The 17181-nt window shown below is 44.1% G+C and overlaps 2 protein-coding genes across 2 annotated transcripts in view; one reads left to right on the top strand and one right to left on the bottom strand.

Annotated features, from left to right (window-relative positions):
• Window positions 1–6270: 6270 nt before the first annotated feature.
• On the bottom strand, window positions 6271–16262 carry LOC139049044 (soluble calcium-activated nucleotidase 1). The gene is made up of 3 exons (XM_070524157.1): window positions 14968–16262; window positions 9715–9918; window positions 6271–7626 (listed from the first exon to the last, which is right to left on the bottom strand). The coding sequence occupies exons 1-3, from the start codon at window positions 15638–15640 to the stop codon at window positions 7241–7243; spliced, it is 1263 nt and encodes a 420-aa protein (XP_070380258.1). The 5' UTR covers window positions 15641–16262; the 3' UTR covers window positions 6271–7240.
• LOC139049043 (solute carrier family 22 member 3-like) overlaps window positions 16026–17181 on the top strand; it is a 41592-nt gene continuing 40436 nt past the window's right edge. Inside the window, exon 1 of the mRNA XM_070524155.1 lies at window positions 16026–16132. The gene's annotated coding sequence lies outside the window, so the exon portion shown is untranslated. The remainder of the gene's footprint in view (window positions 16133–17181) is intronic.

Genomic DNA, 17181 nt, shown 5'->3' with positions numbered 1-17181 from the left:
GAAAGCTGACGCTGGGTCATGCTAGACCGCTAGCTTCGGATTAATGCCTCTTGAATACTTCTTTGCCTCACACAGCACGAAACTTGCATATTCCGAGAATAAATTGCGATGAAACCGCACATATCAAACAGTATGTCGCAAAACATGCGTCAGGGAGCTAATGTTGAACAGCTGAACAGGATACCTCAGCGGCAGACTTGGCACGCTACTTCAAACGCCAAATGCACTTGCGCACAAACTCGAAAATATAGGCAAGAGTGAGCACCTTGAAATTAACAAATATGTAAGTGGACCTATGTCAGTGCAGGAATCCTATTGTGGACATTGTCAAATTCTGCTATCTTGTAGAATTCACCATCCTGCCTGCTCTTATTGGTCCAGAGAGCTAACTACAGCCTCAGATTGGCTCAAAATGCCTCGATTACAGAATTGGACAATGCCCAGAATATATTTGCTGACAACTATCTGTGGCAACGAAGGGAATTGGTATAGGGGTGGGGCCTCTGCATATGTCCTAGTGCATCAAGGAGTCTGGCAGCATTTGACAGCATTCTTGGCTTCTCAAAACATGCTTCAGGTAGCTTCCACGCAAGGCGGTTTTGCATTTGGCCAAACATTCAAGAGAAAAGCAGACACGTTCTGGCTTCGTAGCTTTTCCTTTGTTGCCACAGAAAGTTGTCTGTGAGTACTTTGTTCGCTACTTTAGGTAAACGAAGAAGAGTCAGGTCAGGCTGCTTCAGCACTCTATGCGACTGCTGGTGTTGTCGGCGAACTATGAAGCAATAGTCCCAGAGAAACGAAGCATAGTGGGCTTGTAATGTACAAAATGTTTATTCATGTCAGGGCAGGGGCTATACCATGATCAAATTGTGCAGCAGCCTTCAGAGAGCAGTATGAATTGCAATGTTCTCGTTGAAACATGTCAACGACTGATGAAGCACAGCACTCGATTAGACAAACGCCAGGCATTGATCTGTGCTACATTTTTTTTCTTAGCAGGCAATGCTGAGGGTGATGTGTGGGTAACCCAGTCATAAAAATGCACCTCTTTGCAAATTTCCTTGTGAAGCTGTTAAGATCCACACTGCCATCTACGTGATAACTTAGCCTATTACAGTTGTAATGTATAGAGTCAATATTTCATTAAATGAAGTTATGTAATATGCACGTAAAGTGTTCATAAAGGGATGTTTACTCTGTACGTCTCATTAAGAAGTGGCCTTGGATCTATGTAACAACTTTTCACCTACTACAACTGCAATGTATGGAGCCAGAGTTATGTGGAACATATTCTTTTCCCCATTTTTCGTTTCTAGTGTGGAATCTGCCATCTTTTAGCCACAGGTGAAGACACTGAAAAGTTGCCCCAACTTTCACAGCATTGCCTGCTAATAAGCACTAAACAAAGTACAAACTTTAAATTTCAACAAAATCTACAAGGCAAGTGGAGGCCAGCAAGTAAGCAAGTACAAACAAAAAACATGCGCTGCATTTGCAGTCTCGAAGAGCAGTTTATGACTGATGCATGTGAATTCCTGTCTCAATGTTGTAATCATTTAGGTATGGCATGGCGATGGCAACACAGCCCCAAGGGCTGTACTCAGAAACTGCCTTAGCGATCCCATACATCTGCGCTGAGCTGGTATAAGTGCATGGCATAACTCCCAGTATTAGAAAAACATTCACATCCAAGCTATACCACATAGGCTAAAGGCAAAATGCATAAATACTATTTATAACTACTGCTGATCAAACCATTAAAGCAGCTACAAAACAGTAAGCCCATGCCTGAATGCAAAACAGAGGAATAGCTTTAAAATATGTCTTACGTTTGATTACACAAAAAGATAGTGTCCAATGCTTCATAAAAAAAAAAATTCGGGGAAGTTACACAATCTAACAAACAATCAAACAAACAATTCATTTTAACAATTCGGGACGTATCGGTTGAGGTGGTTCATAACACCAGCCCGGTGCTTGCACATGTTAGAAGCACACGCTGACCGCAATGCACACCAGCGAGTGTTAACATCGGCTGTAACTAAAACACTGCAATTGAAACAACAAACAGCTGCAACTGAAACAAAACAAACAAGGGCCAGTATAGTGTAAGGATTCCATTTATTACTTATCAATGACTTTTCATGGCCGTCTGTTCCCTGTGATAACACAAGATAACACACCACTCAGAACACTGACAAAAGTGCAAAAAGAAATAACCATCGGAATAAAATCCTTACATTATCGCAGCCAATGTCATGCTTAACAAAAGGCTGCGTGGCAGTCTGTTTGCAAACCCTACAATAAATGCAAATGGTGAAGCACCTGCTGCAATGTGGTGACTAGAACGTTGCAAAGGCAATTTCAGCACGCCCCTGCTTTAAGAGCTCCACAAGTTATTTTTGAGAGTCGCAACCAGACTGTGAGCTGGGGCACGTTTCTTAGGCTCTCTTAAAAGTGTCCAGATGATACTTTGAGTAAGTTACATTAAGCTACTGTACATGTTTGGGCAAGTCGATTGCGCTTTTCTGGAGGTGCAAACAGCACTAAAGGGAGATTATGTTTTCCAGAAAGAATGATACTGTAGCACTGGCTTCAGTCACAGTGCTCGATCAACTGATCTCAAGGAGAAGCCCAACTGAGCCATCGATGTTGCACAGGATGTAGGCAGCAGTAGTTCCTGGTAGATTTACTGATAATCAATGAAAATATGTTTCGTTTCCTCTCATTTCTCTTAAAGGGACTCTGAATTACTCCTCGGGATTTGTGAAATAATATAGTCCGCAGGGAGCATACGCCGTTGTGAACATCTCGGCCAAGTTTTGCTGTCGTACGCAATGCGTTGAGCTCGCAAGTGGATCACGAAGTCACCCTTCTCTCAAATGCTCTCAACAGAAGGCCCTGTCCTCACTCTCTTCTGGATGCTTTGTCATTCCCTTAGACGGCTGCTATTGGCCGATAGCTGACATAAAACTGTGGCCGGCTTTATGGCAGACACCGCGACCACCCTGGTGTGCTGCCACGAGTCCATCGAATAAGTGCACTGCGGCTTGCTGAGGACAACCATGGTTGGCTTATGTTTAGCGCATCATAGGCACCAAAGGCCGCGCATCTACGTTAACATCCAAAATCAAATTTGAATTGTGCGCTATGGTGACATTTAGAAGGTGGAGCGTTGTGGGCCATAACCATCACAGTGCAAGGCGTTGAAGAAGGAATGGGAGCACAGTGGAGGCCATGTTTGATTGCCAATAACTCCGCTTCTGCTAAACGCATTGAAGTATTTTCTGCAGCAAAGTATTCCTGAAGTAACCTATTTTCACTTCAAATGTCGTTCTCAACTTCAATAAAAAGCGGTTCAGGGCCCCTTTTAAGCAAATCGCTTTCTTTTGCTCTTTTGGCCATTTTCGTGATCGGTTGTTGGACTTTCACTGCTGACGCAAAGGGTGCATGCTTCCACACGACCGAGTTGTGGTGCATGTTAGTTGCCGAATGCAAACTATTAAAGCTCTTTGAGACACACATGCCATCTACCTGTATTACCACAGATGTGCTAGTTAATGGCTTTGCTCCCTACGGAATTACACAATGAAAAAAGAAACGCTACATAAATATTTTCACAACAAATATATGCCATCAAGCGCATCATTCCTTTCATAAAGTGAACAGCTTTCTAGAAGCGTTCGGCTATTCGCTTACATTGTCGGTGGTTTCTGCACAATTTTGCTTCCAATACATGATCATTTTCACTCGCGAATGTGGAACGTGGCACATAGAAGCTGCACTTGTGATGCAAAAAGTGCTGCACACAAAAATCTGCTGCTCAGTACGTTTCATAGTGAACTGGGTTTGTTTGGGTCAAGCAGCTCAAAACTCGGATGGACGTGTGGGGGTAAGGCGATTAGATCATAAGGTTGTAGTATATAGAGGCAGGTGGTAGGAGCAGGCGTAGAGGGATCAGTCTCCACACTAAAGTGGCTTTAAAGTAGCCACTAAAATGGCTTTGGTCTCACTGCTTGTCCACTTTGCCCGGTCTACACTTTCAGTCACAAGTTCTTCTCAAATAACACTGTGCTGATGAAATTAGAAAGTGGTAATTTGGTAGGTGCCGCAGTGATTATGAACACATATTATGCACCGATTTCTGTGCAGTGAGAAAAAGAAAAAAGTGCTCTCGAATTAAACTTTGCATGTAGTGCGCCTACTTTAGGTTTGATACTTGGTTAAAGGAGGGAGTTGGGGAAATCAGGGACATTTGTGGCTGAAGATTAAAAGAAAAATAAAAGTCTTGAAGACTATGTTTCCAGACTCGTTGGAAAGCAAATAATGCATCAGTGTTAATTATCACGAAATGCAGCTCCCAAAGGCATCAGATCTGCCTATATTCACGGTAGAATGAGTGCCAAGGTTGCCTGCTCGAAAAGGGTGATTTTCCACTATGTACTCGAAATCAGCGTAAAATGTGAAGAGCACTGTGCAATTGGTATAAAAAAAGTGAGTTCTAGGACCGGCATTCCCCCTTCAACAAAGAAGAAAAGCAAGAGGGGGGGGGGGAGGGGGCAAGAAACGTCACAAAATGCCATTATTGCTGCAACTATTATACACAAGCACCTATAAAGAATACCACTACATTTGGTACCATGCCACTTCAAGAAAAAAAGAAATTCAATACAAATCGCACATTATGTGGTTCCATAGTGTTATCCAGCTCTCAATATGTGTGCAGCTGCCTGTGGTAGTTATTTTGAACGTGGAAGCCATGATGAGAACAACAAGAACAAAAATCTCATCGCCAGAATGTACAGCTTCACATTTACAGATGCACTGTGCATGTCTCAAGACAAAAGGTTTGTTCTCTTGAATTCCTGGGGCCACATTTTGGGACAACTGTTTTCCCATGTATCTATCACTTTTCATTAATTATTTCTATCGCTATAATTATCAACTACCATTGCGATCTGTTGTCATTATGCTGTAGTTGGCTGACAACATAGTGATTGTGGCATGTTATGGAAGGAAGCACAACATGAATGAATGAAGAAGCTATCTTTGCAATATGTGGGTGTCCAATGTACGCTTACGTATGCCATTCAGGGTCCAGACTATATCGGCTCAATATCCTCACAGCTGCGAGGATACATGAGGATACAGTAAGTCGACATAATATGCAAGCTTTTCAGTGGCTTCTGTATATAGATAACTTCGTGGGCATTTGCATGTCTCGATATGTTGAGTAGAATGAAAGAAAAAAGAAAAAAAAAGGATGGGGGCAAGGAAGGACACATCTTGTGTCCCATTTCCTGCAAGTAGACTGCCTGAAAACAGAACACGCTACAAGTACCTTTTGAATGACGTCTTCTGTACAAACCTAACTGCATGTCACATTGAAAACAAACTTTCACAGATCTCTCTTCACTTGGGTCAGCAACAGGCAGCAAAGCATATCATGCCTTAGCAGTGTTTCCTGTGCTGGACAGTCAAAGGCACACAGTACTTGATGGGCAAGTTATCAGCATATATATGACAAACCATCTCAAGACACCTGTACTGTTGGCATCAGAAGTTTACAGGGTGTAGAATAGAACCTGGGAAAAAGTTGAATACTTTTTAGATCCTGGGCATGCTTCCTGGAATTTGACTTACAATAGTGTACACGTTGTACTAAATTTACAGGCAGAAAGCAAAAAACTGAGCTACTGAAATTTGGCTTTCTTGTGAAAGTCAAATTGTAAAAACTTTCGAGGCCAACTGTACATAAACAAATGAAGTTCCAGCATCAAATTGTTGCCTCGAACAAGCTGCTATATAGGCACTACAGTAAGAAGCAAGGCCAGTTTGAGGACTAAGCCCCATTTGTCCTAATAAAGCAGCAATAATCTTTGTATTACCGTCTACACAAAACACCACATATATTTAAGAGTTTGTCACAAGTGGGTAAATATGAAGTACTGAACCTTAGTTAGAAAAGGAAACCTTGAGAAACTACTTAGCCATTATAAGCATAAAATTGTTACTGCGATAGTAAGGCTTTTAGTGACAGAATGTCCCATAACTGATCTGAAGACTTTCTGATAAATGGGTACACTATAGGTTATAAAGTACCAAACCTCAGTCACTAAAAGTAACCTTGATGCTACTCAGTTGTTTTACGTGTAAAACCGGTAGCGTAAAGCTGGTACCGGTACCAGTGAGAGGGCACCCCATAACAGATCTCAAGAATACTGACAAGCTTCACCCTTGTACTCGCATAGCTGCCACCAGTCGAAAGCAAGAAATTTCCAAAGCAGTTTATTGATTTCAATCCTCTCGTTGCATTGAACTGGAGATGACAGCAGCCAAGTTCAAATAAAAGGTCAAGGCTTTATGCTCAATGCTAAGCAATGGGAAAAGCATGCAGGAAGCTAGGAAACAATGACTAGAAAAAGTTTAACCAACTTGAACGGACAAAGGACAAAACTTCGTCCCTTTCCACTCAAAAAGCGAAGGTAGTTTTTACTTTATACCTACATTGGTGGCAGTTTCCTCGCATGTTGAACATCCCACAAGTAACACTCCTAGAAGCAAAGCTACATGGCATAACAAACAATGATAGTAAATTGCCACAGCAGCATGTTTTCTCTCAATGATTATAAAACTTGTAGCAAGAGAACTTGGTGAATTGCTTCCTTGAAGCAGCCATAGGCATTATCACGACTTTCGGTGTTGTTACAATTATATGTCAGCAAGGCAAACTACCTCTTGGTGGGTTGGAAGCAAGGATCCCACAAACGCTTCTCTGGACACAGCTACGTGAAGCTGATAAAGACATGGCTTTACACAAATGCTATTAAAGAACATGCTTTAGTATATGAAGCATTAGCTACTGACAAACAAGCAGGTGAAAGTCCTTTTTCATGTAGTGAGAGTCACAGGCTAGTGACCAGATAAAATCCATCTACAGAATCAGTAACGCGATTCTCCCATGTCAGACACCACTTAGGCCAGTGAAGAGTATTTTATTTCTCTCACAATTCATTCCAATTCTTTTGGGTAATTGGTACCATGGTCAAAAGCAATCATGCGGTGGTAAGAGAATATTCTACTGCTATATCAAGCGAAAAGAAAGCAAGAAGCAAGAAGGTTGATAGAGCACAAAATCCATTTACAATATTTAACAGCATACAAATTTTACCTTTATCGGCTTCACGAGGCCACAGCACACACGAACTAACATTTTAACAACAACAAGCCGTCGGTCACATCAGATGAACTCAACCCCCTCAAACTTGTAGTCGCCAATCTTGGTCTCGGGGTAGAGAACCTTTCCATCCTCAACGCGAATCACAGTGATGTACGACGCAGTCTTTCCTTTGTACTCCTCTGACTTGAGAGCGAGGATAATGCTGTCCTGGTCTGAGCGAGTCAGGCTCGGCACAAACTTGACCGACGAAAAACCATGGGTCGGCAACAGTGGTCCAACCTTCGTCACCTGGACACGAGCGAACTGAGGGTCTGTGCGCAGCATGAGATTGGTGCCCTTCTCCTCATCCTCCACTTCATTGTAGGCTGTGGTGCTCGCACGACGGGGAAGGAAGAACCACTCGCCGAAGCGATGGCTCCACGCGACGGCTTCGTGAATCATGTATCCTGGAACGCAAATGATAGTCGAGCGACTGCATTTTGTCTGTGCTACGATGGGACCAGCTAGGCAACAGTATGGATGACTTCCATTAATGCGACGCTGCATTATTTGACCAGCCTTTTAAAAATCAACCAAGGGCACTAATACAAGAAAAGCATTTATGCTCCGTAACTAGCTTACTGAGACCAAGGGTAACCTGAACCAATTCCCACGCCCCACCAGGGTAAAATTAATGGAAATCGACTGTGTTGTGAGCGAGGTCTTGCCTTGAAAGGTGTTGTCATGGGCCACACTATAATCTCGCCTAGTTCCTTCAAAACTTTGTCGCTTGCAAGATAAGAAGAGCCATGAGAATAGAGAGAAATGGGCGAGGGGGGTTTACAATTCTGAAAATGTAGGCATTGCCATTGTCACCACATCCAACTAGATCATACCACACGCGTATTATGTCTGCCACAGGTGCGTCACAGTAACCGACGTCAGATCCAGCGTGCTTCAACGGTGTCGGCTGTACTGAGGCGCATGTCTAGCAGCTTTAGCTGGATTGTGCTTTCAGGCACACACTGCAGCAGGACAAGCGCACTTTAATTTTGAATGCGTGGCGTGCAGTTTCACTCAAGCCTATTGGCGATGCGTTGCAGTTTCACTCAAGCCAAGACGATGAGCATAATAAACAGCATGGAGCACAACCAGCCGTGGGAGGACACGAATGAGGCGAGCTCATCAAAGGATGAGAGCAGTGCAAGCAACGAGGACAACAGGTTAGGTGTATGTTTACAGTCGGCTGCTAATGGTTGTGATTTTTTGTATAGCAATCAGAGTTCGCGGCTTCGATGAGTAGCCATAAGCCTGCCTCACGTAAGGCCCGCACCCCGCAAAAATAAAAGTGAAAACAATGTGCGGGACTTGCAGAGCAAGGCCTTGTATGTTTAGAACAAGACCTTATTCCATATTTGCTCATGCAAATACAGTATATGTACGGAATATGCAAATATGGAATATACCTTATATGTTCTTGCTAAAAACAGTGTTTAACAATTTACACTGCTATACTATATTACTTTTATGTTGGAGAAGATTCATATTCATGTGTGTTTGCTTTGGTAAATGAAATCAATTTAGCAACATTTTACGCTCTCTCCTCAGACTATAACTCAACGTGAAAGCCTTTGCCAGTTGCTGACTTTGAACTGAAACATGGAACAGACACCAACATTGCGCACATGGGGCTGAAATGAAGCATGACACTGGCAGTATTCCGCAATTTAATTCGAGGACTGATAATGTCATGAACTGGTGGGACACATGTAACTATGGAGCCAGTAAACAGCAGGCCAGCAAGGCAACGTTATGATACAATCACTCTTGCAAGTTTTTGGTGTTACTGAGCACCAGACAATTCGGCACCTATGGGCAGCAGCACTTAGCCCTGTGCTAAGAGAGCATGCTTGGCACTGGCTGAGCTGGGAGGATGCTGTTGCCCGTTGATGCTGCTTCGTCAGTAGCTAAACTCCATTTCATACATGGCAAGCAATGCTGCAAAGGCTAGAGAGCGATACCTCCAAGCTTGCATTTGTGGCCAGAAAGGAGTTGTCACACATTAAAGAAAGATATTGGTATTCAAACTAAAGTCTCTTGCCCGTGCGTCACAAAAAATGACACAATTATTACATCAAAGGCACCACAGGTCTGAACATATTTACCACCAAACAGATGAAGTGATCGGTTTCTGCAACTATTGGCTACAGTATGCCCCTTGCACTCGCTACCTATACATAGTATGTCGCACACTGGATGCACAAAGGTGCACAAGTAATTAGTGATTTGATGTAACCTCGCATACACAAGCTGTAGCTGTAATATATGAGGTAGACAACAAGAAAAAGCTGTGCAGAACTAAAACTGTTTCACCAAACCTGTGAACTACGGCTGCTATGGCTGCACTACTTGCATAACTTATACAGTGTCGCCTGCTAAGTATGAAATGCAGCACAGTCATGCAAAATCGTGCAAAAGAGATCGCACCTCCGAAGCGAACAGCCGAGAATATTACCCCGGAAGAGAAGACAAGACAAGGGAGAAGACAAACCTACCTGGGGCTCCATACTTTGCCCACTCGCAGAGCCTCCGGTAGTTGTCCCGCCAGTCGCGGTGCTCCACGCGGCCTCCCGGGGTCACTACCTTGATCCACTGGGGGTCGTGGTTAATCACCTGACCCTTACTGTTCGTCCACTCCTTGCCCAGGCCACCTATGTACAGGACGCCTTCTCGCACTGTTGCCCACTCGCTCTTGAACCCTGTGTGGCCGCATGAGGGTGATTCAGTACACCGACTTTGTAGCCTGTCAACTTGGCCAGATGCGGCACTGGCTAACACTCCCACGGCTAATCTGGGATGCTTGCACAAATACCTAAGAAAGTGGCCGGTGGGAATGGCGCTGCAAATCACAGCGCGTGCAATATGGAAGATTAGGACTTTAGACTGACTCCAACCAAATAAATGAATTTTATTAGCCCGACGTTTCGGAGCCCATTCGGCTCCTTCTTCAGGGGGTTGTACTTCGGGGGTGGCGGTGTGCCGCTTCTAAAGTGTCTTTTGCAAAGAAAGGAAGGGGGAGAACGGGAGGTGGGGAGACACTTCACATTCCTTTCACTGCTTTTTTATTTGTTTGGAGTCAGTCTCAAGTCCTAATCAATTTCCCAACCAGACAGGCAATTCTGTCGAAATGTTTAGCTTCAAATATGGAAGATGTGTGCTCCCTCCCCACCTGTGGCAAGTTATCCTTTTGTCCACTTTCGTTTCCCTTGATCCTTATTATTTCTACATTTCAATTAAACATAACCAGTAACTTGCCCTATGCTTTTTCTGGCTTCACTTAGCTCAATTTGTACGATTGCAATTTTATGGCTAGTTTCGATTCACCACGGCTGCCACATAATACGCTGGTAAACAAAATGTTTAAATGTTCAAGTTATGGGTTATATTCAGCCTCCCTTAGCTCAGTGAAGAATAGATCTTATAATGCAGATTGAATGACTACGCACACCGCAACATAAACTCTTTGATGTTTCTCAACATGGCATAAATTCTGCATTGACACAGCTGATAGGAGCCACAAATGCCGCGTGGTCTATTTTAACAAAAATGGATTGTTAGAAAATAGTTTTTAACAATTGAGAGCATGCTTTATTATTTATCCCTTTCATGCACTGCACACTAGCTGGCTGATTTACTGTTGCAGTCCATTAGCTAATTAATTGAAATTGATAATGTTTAAGTACAGGTTTTTACACCCATGTAGCAATGACAGTATTGCAGAAGGGGGCTGTGAGAGGCAAAAACAATTTCTACTATTTGAAAAGCACTATTCGATGTTAAAAGATTCACGAACACAAATTTGCTTTTCCAACTTCGATTCTACATTGGGTGCAGAAAGTGCTGAAAGCATTGTCCATATGATGCTTCCTGTATAGTTTTTTTTTTCGTGTGTCAATAGGTTCACCACCTGTACTTGCCTCTTATCTCGTAGAGTTAATCTGTCAGCAGCTGACTGTTGCCTGCAGTTTAAAGGGACACTAAAGCGAAACAATAAATCAGTTTAGACTAATGAAAGATTGTTGGAGAACCCTGCAGGTAGTCATTTCAAAAAAATAGTTTGATTATTAGATGAGAAAATGAAGGTCCAAGTATCAGTATTTCAATTTCGCGCCGAAACCCCAGCGCCGGTACGTCAGCGTGACGTCAGGGTTTCCAAAGTATGTTTTCCCATTTGAGCCACGTTGGCTGAGTAAAGGTTTCCCAAACTAGCCATGTTTAATATTTGGTTCCTTTAGAACACAATGTAGTCAATCTGTACCGCTATATATAATTAGTAGGCCCTAGAAAATGCCATCAAAATCCAAGACGTCACAGCCACCAGGTGCGGGAACTTAAGTAGGCGTTGCCACCCGTATTTCGTTCTTGCGCTTTTTCTGGCTCACCAAACGTCTTATCGTTGTAATAGTGGTGTTTTTGGTGTTGTAGAAAGGTAATTTACTGACGCAGAAGAAATCATTTTTCACTTTAGTGTCCCTTTAAGAATGCGACGAAGGATTGAATGCCTCAGTAGGTCCTCGCAGAAGGTTGCTCTGCGTCATGACAGCATTAAGAATAACCTAGGCAGTGCTTCTGGCACCATTTGTGTGACCTGTTTCTGAATTGGAGCAATAGAAAAGTTAATTTTTGTAAACGAATAGCTCATCAAATACAACAAAACTCATAGAAAACCACACGGCTGGATTTGTTTCTAATAATTATAATTTCCCTTTTAGTGTTGCTACACTTAAGGATGGGCTGGGAATTATTAAGCAGGTGCAGAAAAAAAACATGCGATTCGAGATGCTTTTCAATATTTAAGGCGAAATGGTTAATGTAGACAGGTAAAAATACCTTTTGCCTCCTCATTTTACATCTCAAAGATGTGATTATGGATGGAAAACAAGGGAAATTAATTGTAGAACGAATGCCTTTCACAGCTAATTTTTTTCACGCAGAATTAGCAGATGGAATGAACCGCCACAACAACTTATTGAATGCCGAACTGAAGTGTCGTTTCGAGCTCTGTTGTTGGGTGTATAATAGCATGCACGGTTATTTTTGCTGGTGTATAATGGCATATACGGTTATTTTTTGTTGGTGTATAGCGGTGTTTGTGGTAATTTGTTTGCTCCGCGCCAGCATCCTGCAAACACTATGTATTCTCCCCCTTGCCTGTAATATTACCTTCAGGCGCCGCTGGTATTTCAATAAATAAATAAATAAATAAATATTCAGCAGGGATGATACTCTCTATTGCCTTCGGAGATACCTTCACTTCTGCATGACATAGCATCGAACATGATTCCTCACTCAAGGTTCAAGCACTATATCAAGCCCAACTGTGATCGATGCAACCCGAAAATAACAGTTCTTGGAGGTATGCACTTCTTTTAATTGCATCTGATGTCTTTGCCAATTCAGTGCACTGCCTCATATACTGAATGCAATTATAAATCTTGGCAGTTTTAATTCATCACTTCCTGTACAGCTTTGCAGACTGCTCACAACTACAAAGTTTGAGCACTTACGCTGTGTAAGTACATAGCTTCAAACAACGTCCCATAGACTGACTAGCGACTGCACTCGTGATTGCAGATTTTTCTTTTTTTAATTTGGAGTTTCATGTGCAAAGACCATAATCTGATTATAAGGTGCATTGTAGTGTGGTACTCCGGATAATTTTAACCATTCGGGGTTCTTTACCTTCCACCCTAAATTTAAGTACATTAGTCTTAAGTTTGCTCCTGCGCACAGGCAAAGTGCAAAAAGACGCAGACAAGAAGCACAGGACGTGTGCTCGTCCTGTGTTTCTCGTCTTCATCTGCATCTGTTCACGTTGCAACAAATATTTTCCCATACCAACTCACCCAACTACTGACTCGGCTGAAAAGGCAATATTTAGACGAATTTAATACGTGTTACTAAAGCAGCGTAGCTGCGCCTTTCCTTCCCATTTGATGCTGCAATGCATTTGCAAGCTATATTAAGGCGACACGCAGTGAACACCGCAACCGATGATTAATGGCATGGCATTCTACGCCTCACAAGCAACATAGGCTACCAGAGACACTGTAGTGGTGGAGCCTAGATTACATTTTAACATCTGGGGTTACTCAACATGTGTGCAACGTACAGTACACGCATACATTTGAGTTCCGGCTCCACTGAACTGTGGCTACGACAGTTGGGAATCGATCCCACAACCTCAAAATCAGAAGCATCAACCTGACAACTGCAAACCGAGAGCAGAATTAAATTGCATTCACAACAAGTTTTCCTGCACTTTGTTATACAGTAGTTACAGTAAAGGCATAGCTGGTAAGCTGCATAGGTTATTAACGTCTCATGTCTGTAACAAACACCAACTAGCCCAACTGTCTTCTCTAATTGTGCATAGGTTACATTGCATTCACAACACACATTTATAGCATGTAGTTTTTCTTCAGTGCCTTATCATACAGCGTAGCATATCTTAAAGGCTCAAGTGGTAAGTCGCACATCTTCAGCCAATCACTTAAATAGCCAGAACACTTGGTTTGCAAAACTTCAAATGGGCACAAGCCATTTTGGTGCAACTTGGTCCAGTTTTGGTCCAGCTTTAACTATTAATTTAGTTCCAGAGCACTATCACTAAGTGGCCTAATTTGCTTAACATATGATGCGACTATGTAGTGTAGTTAGCAGGAGACTGAGCTTGGGCTCCAGGCTCAGACAAATTTTTCTTCATTGTGAATGTCTGAAAAGGTGTATAGCTATGTTTTGAAGTCATAGCAGCACTGTTTCAATTAAGTGGGTGTTAAGTATAACTATTTCTTGGTACTCTCACTGGTTTGAATAAGATGCTGGTTATTTCATTTAAAAAAATTTAATGAAGAAGGCCACAGAATAGTATAAGAAAACAGGAATCAATTATGGGAGGGGGAAACAAAGTGGCAAATGGAAAAAGTGGAATGAGTCATGTTTCAAAGCTGCAACGTGTTAAACCTTGGCACAACAATGGAACCCACAAAGGTCAGCTGCACTTGTCTGCATCTTTACCCCATTGTCTGCACTCTCCAGAGGCACAAAAGGCGTTAGGAAAATGCAGGGACTTTCCTTGGATGCAAACCAATTTTTCAGACTTTCAAGTACACCTACACATTCACCTACTGACCTGTTGCCATGTCAGCGCTGCTCTTGAAACACACCGATTTCAACGCTAGTTTAAGACTGGGTTAGCTTGCACACAACAAGTGGAACAAAAGAACACAGAGCTGTCGGAATTTGTGCCAACCTGAACGTCGAGTGTCTAGCATCTAGCTATTGGAGCGCTTTAGGTTAGGGACTTAAACGGCTTGCATTATGCTTATGTATAGAGACATTTGGGTCTCGGCAAGTGCTTGGGCTCTTCCGTATGCAAGCCACTTGCGTACCCTAATCTGAAACCATTTATTAATCGTTACGCCTGAGCTGTGCGAACACTGCATCACTACAAAATGGTAGACTAGTGAAGTTGGTACTGATTCACGTTTGATGGGTAGCGAGAAAACCTGCATAGTATGAAGGAACGACACAAAACGACCGGACAAAGTGCTTTGTCTGGTTATTCAGGATCTTTCGTCCCAAGCTTTGTCTGGTTATTCAGGATCTTTCGTCCCATGTAGGCTTTCATGCTACCCTTGAAATATGGCTACAGAGACAACCCCCCCCCCCCCCCCCCTTTTTTACATCACATGTAGAACACGGTCTTATCTATGAGCAGCGCAAGATATCAACACGAGCCGACCCACCTTTCGTGGCCTCTCCATTGCCATCGGTGAGCATCACCCACGGTATCACCTTGTTGTCCCTAATCTCGTACACCACTCCGGTCCTGTCGTCCATGGTGTAGAGCTTGCCGTTGAACACCACCAGCTCGGAGAGCTCCATGCCACGGCCGCCCATGGCAAACTGTCCCTTGAGCATGGTCATGCCTTCTTCCCACTCGATGCTGACCTCGCTCATCGTCTTGTCCACCACGAGGTAGCCGACCTTCAGGTAGCTCACCCAGGTGTTCTCGGTTCCCTTCAGCTTGGACTCGGTGTCCAAGTCGGTGATGCAGGCGATCTTGTAGCGCACTTTGCGGCCGTACACGATGGGCTTGGTCAGCGGGTAGGTGGAGTTGTACGGCAGGTACTCCTTCAGGATGTGCTGGTGGCCGTGCTCGTGGCCCGGACCGTCGATGTGGTCCTCGAGGATGTGGTACTTGCCCCACGGGAGCAGCGCGTACATAAGCAGCAGGCATGTTATGCCCATGAACGCCACGGCCACGACGAAGTTGACCTGGCAGCGGAGCGTCGAGTTACCGATGCGGTAGGCCGTCGGCAAGCGGCCGGAGCTCATTACCCAATCTTGCACCTTCATTATCGAGGATGGGTTGGCCGCCGATTCGCGGTTATCGAGCAGAGGCACTCGAAGCTCCATTGTCCGCACCCATTTGGCGGACGGCGCGCGCGTCAAGAGTTCCGCGGCCCCTGTATCGACGACGAAAGTAGTTCACGACAGCCCATAGTCATCAACTGCCTCCGGAGATTGAATGAGACAGCCGCCGGCGAATGAATGGGGGGGCTAGTCAACGTCACTGACCAGCTGCTACCCCGGAACTCGATTCGCGACTTACGTGGCCACGGCGGGCGACGTCCGAAACTCTGGCGCACTTCGTCTTGGACGTTCAACGCACGGTCACAGAAGTAGTATCCGCCAGTGAATTGTCTTCTCCGACGGGGATCCGTCGTTATGTCCCAGCTACCGACACAAAACGACGTCCCACACACCTGCGCTGGCAGCTCGCGCGTTGGCTAGCAGCAAGAACCCGCTAGCCCACACAGGAAACGGCCGACGGCCGTTCGCAGCCATTTCGCAGCCAAGCGCAATCACCTGACGTGTTTCATCGGTTTGCGTTACCGAGATGCCAGGGTAAGTCCAGCGGCCTGAAAACCAATAATTCGAATATTGCAGTGGCTCGGAGGCTGTGCACAAGAGAAATAATTGTGAGCCAGAGTCTGGGTACGCAAAAATTGCTTGGGCGCATGACCACAGGATGGAGCAGCGGCACTGTGAGCTTTTTTTCAAGCGTTCCTAGATGGCAGCACATTACTTTCTTGGTGCTGGAGAACGGGACGGTGGAGACCCCAAGCCAATGCATTGCCCAAGCGAAACTACTGACGTACATACGTAGGCGCGGTTTTCGATAGTTCATTTGTACGAATTTATTCTAAAAAATTATTGAGACGTCCGTGGCAAATTCGCAGCGATTATTCCGTTGTACCGAGGGTTTCTTGCAGTCATCACCTCTTGCTGCCGTGCCGATTCTTTTGTTGTTCAGATGGCCAGATCATCCGCGTTTAAAATAAAAGGTAAGGAGCTCACGGCAAGATTAAAAGCGTGGACGAGATGTGGCCGAGCCTTGCGGAGTGCCCTTATTTCTCACCTTGAAATTGTCCGATGGTAGGTTTCCCACCCCTGCCGTTGCAGTCGATCTGTCGCAGTCGATCTATCCGCGATATAGGTGTGAAATTTGAATGCATTATCCGCATTTGTAGAGCTCGCAACTATCCCAGCGCGCCACGCTCTCGACAAAGTATTACGTACGTCAACCCTTCACGATAGAGCTGGGAAGTCAACGTGGGCTCAAGGTAGTCGGCATTACGCAAGAGGTCAATTCCGCTGGATTAGCCGAAGAGGCGGACGTTACTTACACCAGGCATTAAAATATATAATTGAAGAATTAGCAAGAGCTCATTAATCGACTTCATAGAACTCGTCACTTTTAGCGCACGTACCACAATACACGAACAGAAGCGAGTGATTTCACAAGGCACACGAACTTGGAACAAATATTTAAACCAGCACTAGATTCGAGAACTTGCGGTAACAATCCCCTGTTGTACAGCTGTACCTTAAAGGGACACTAAAGTGAAAAGTGATTTCTTCTGCATTAGTAAATCACCGTTCTACAACACCAA

This window comes from Dermacentor albipictus, chromosome 8, assembly GCF_038994185.2.
Source record: "Dermacentor albipictus isolate Rhodes 1998 colony chromosome 8, USDA_Dalb.pri_finalv2, whole genome shotgun sequence".
Lineage (NCBI taxonomy): Eukaryota > Metazoa > Arthropoda > Arachnida > Ixodida > Ixodidae > Dermacentor > Dermacentor albipictus.
Note: the sequence above shows the minus strand (reverse complement) of the source record. Positions and strands in the feature narration are given on the sequence as shown.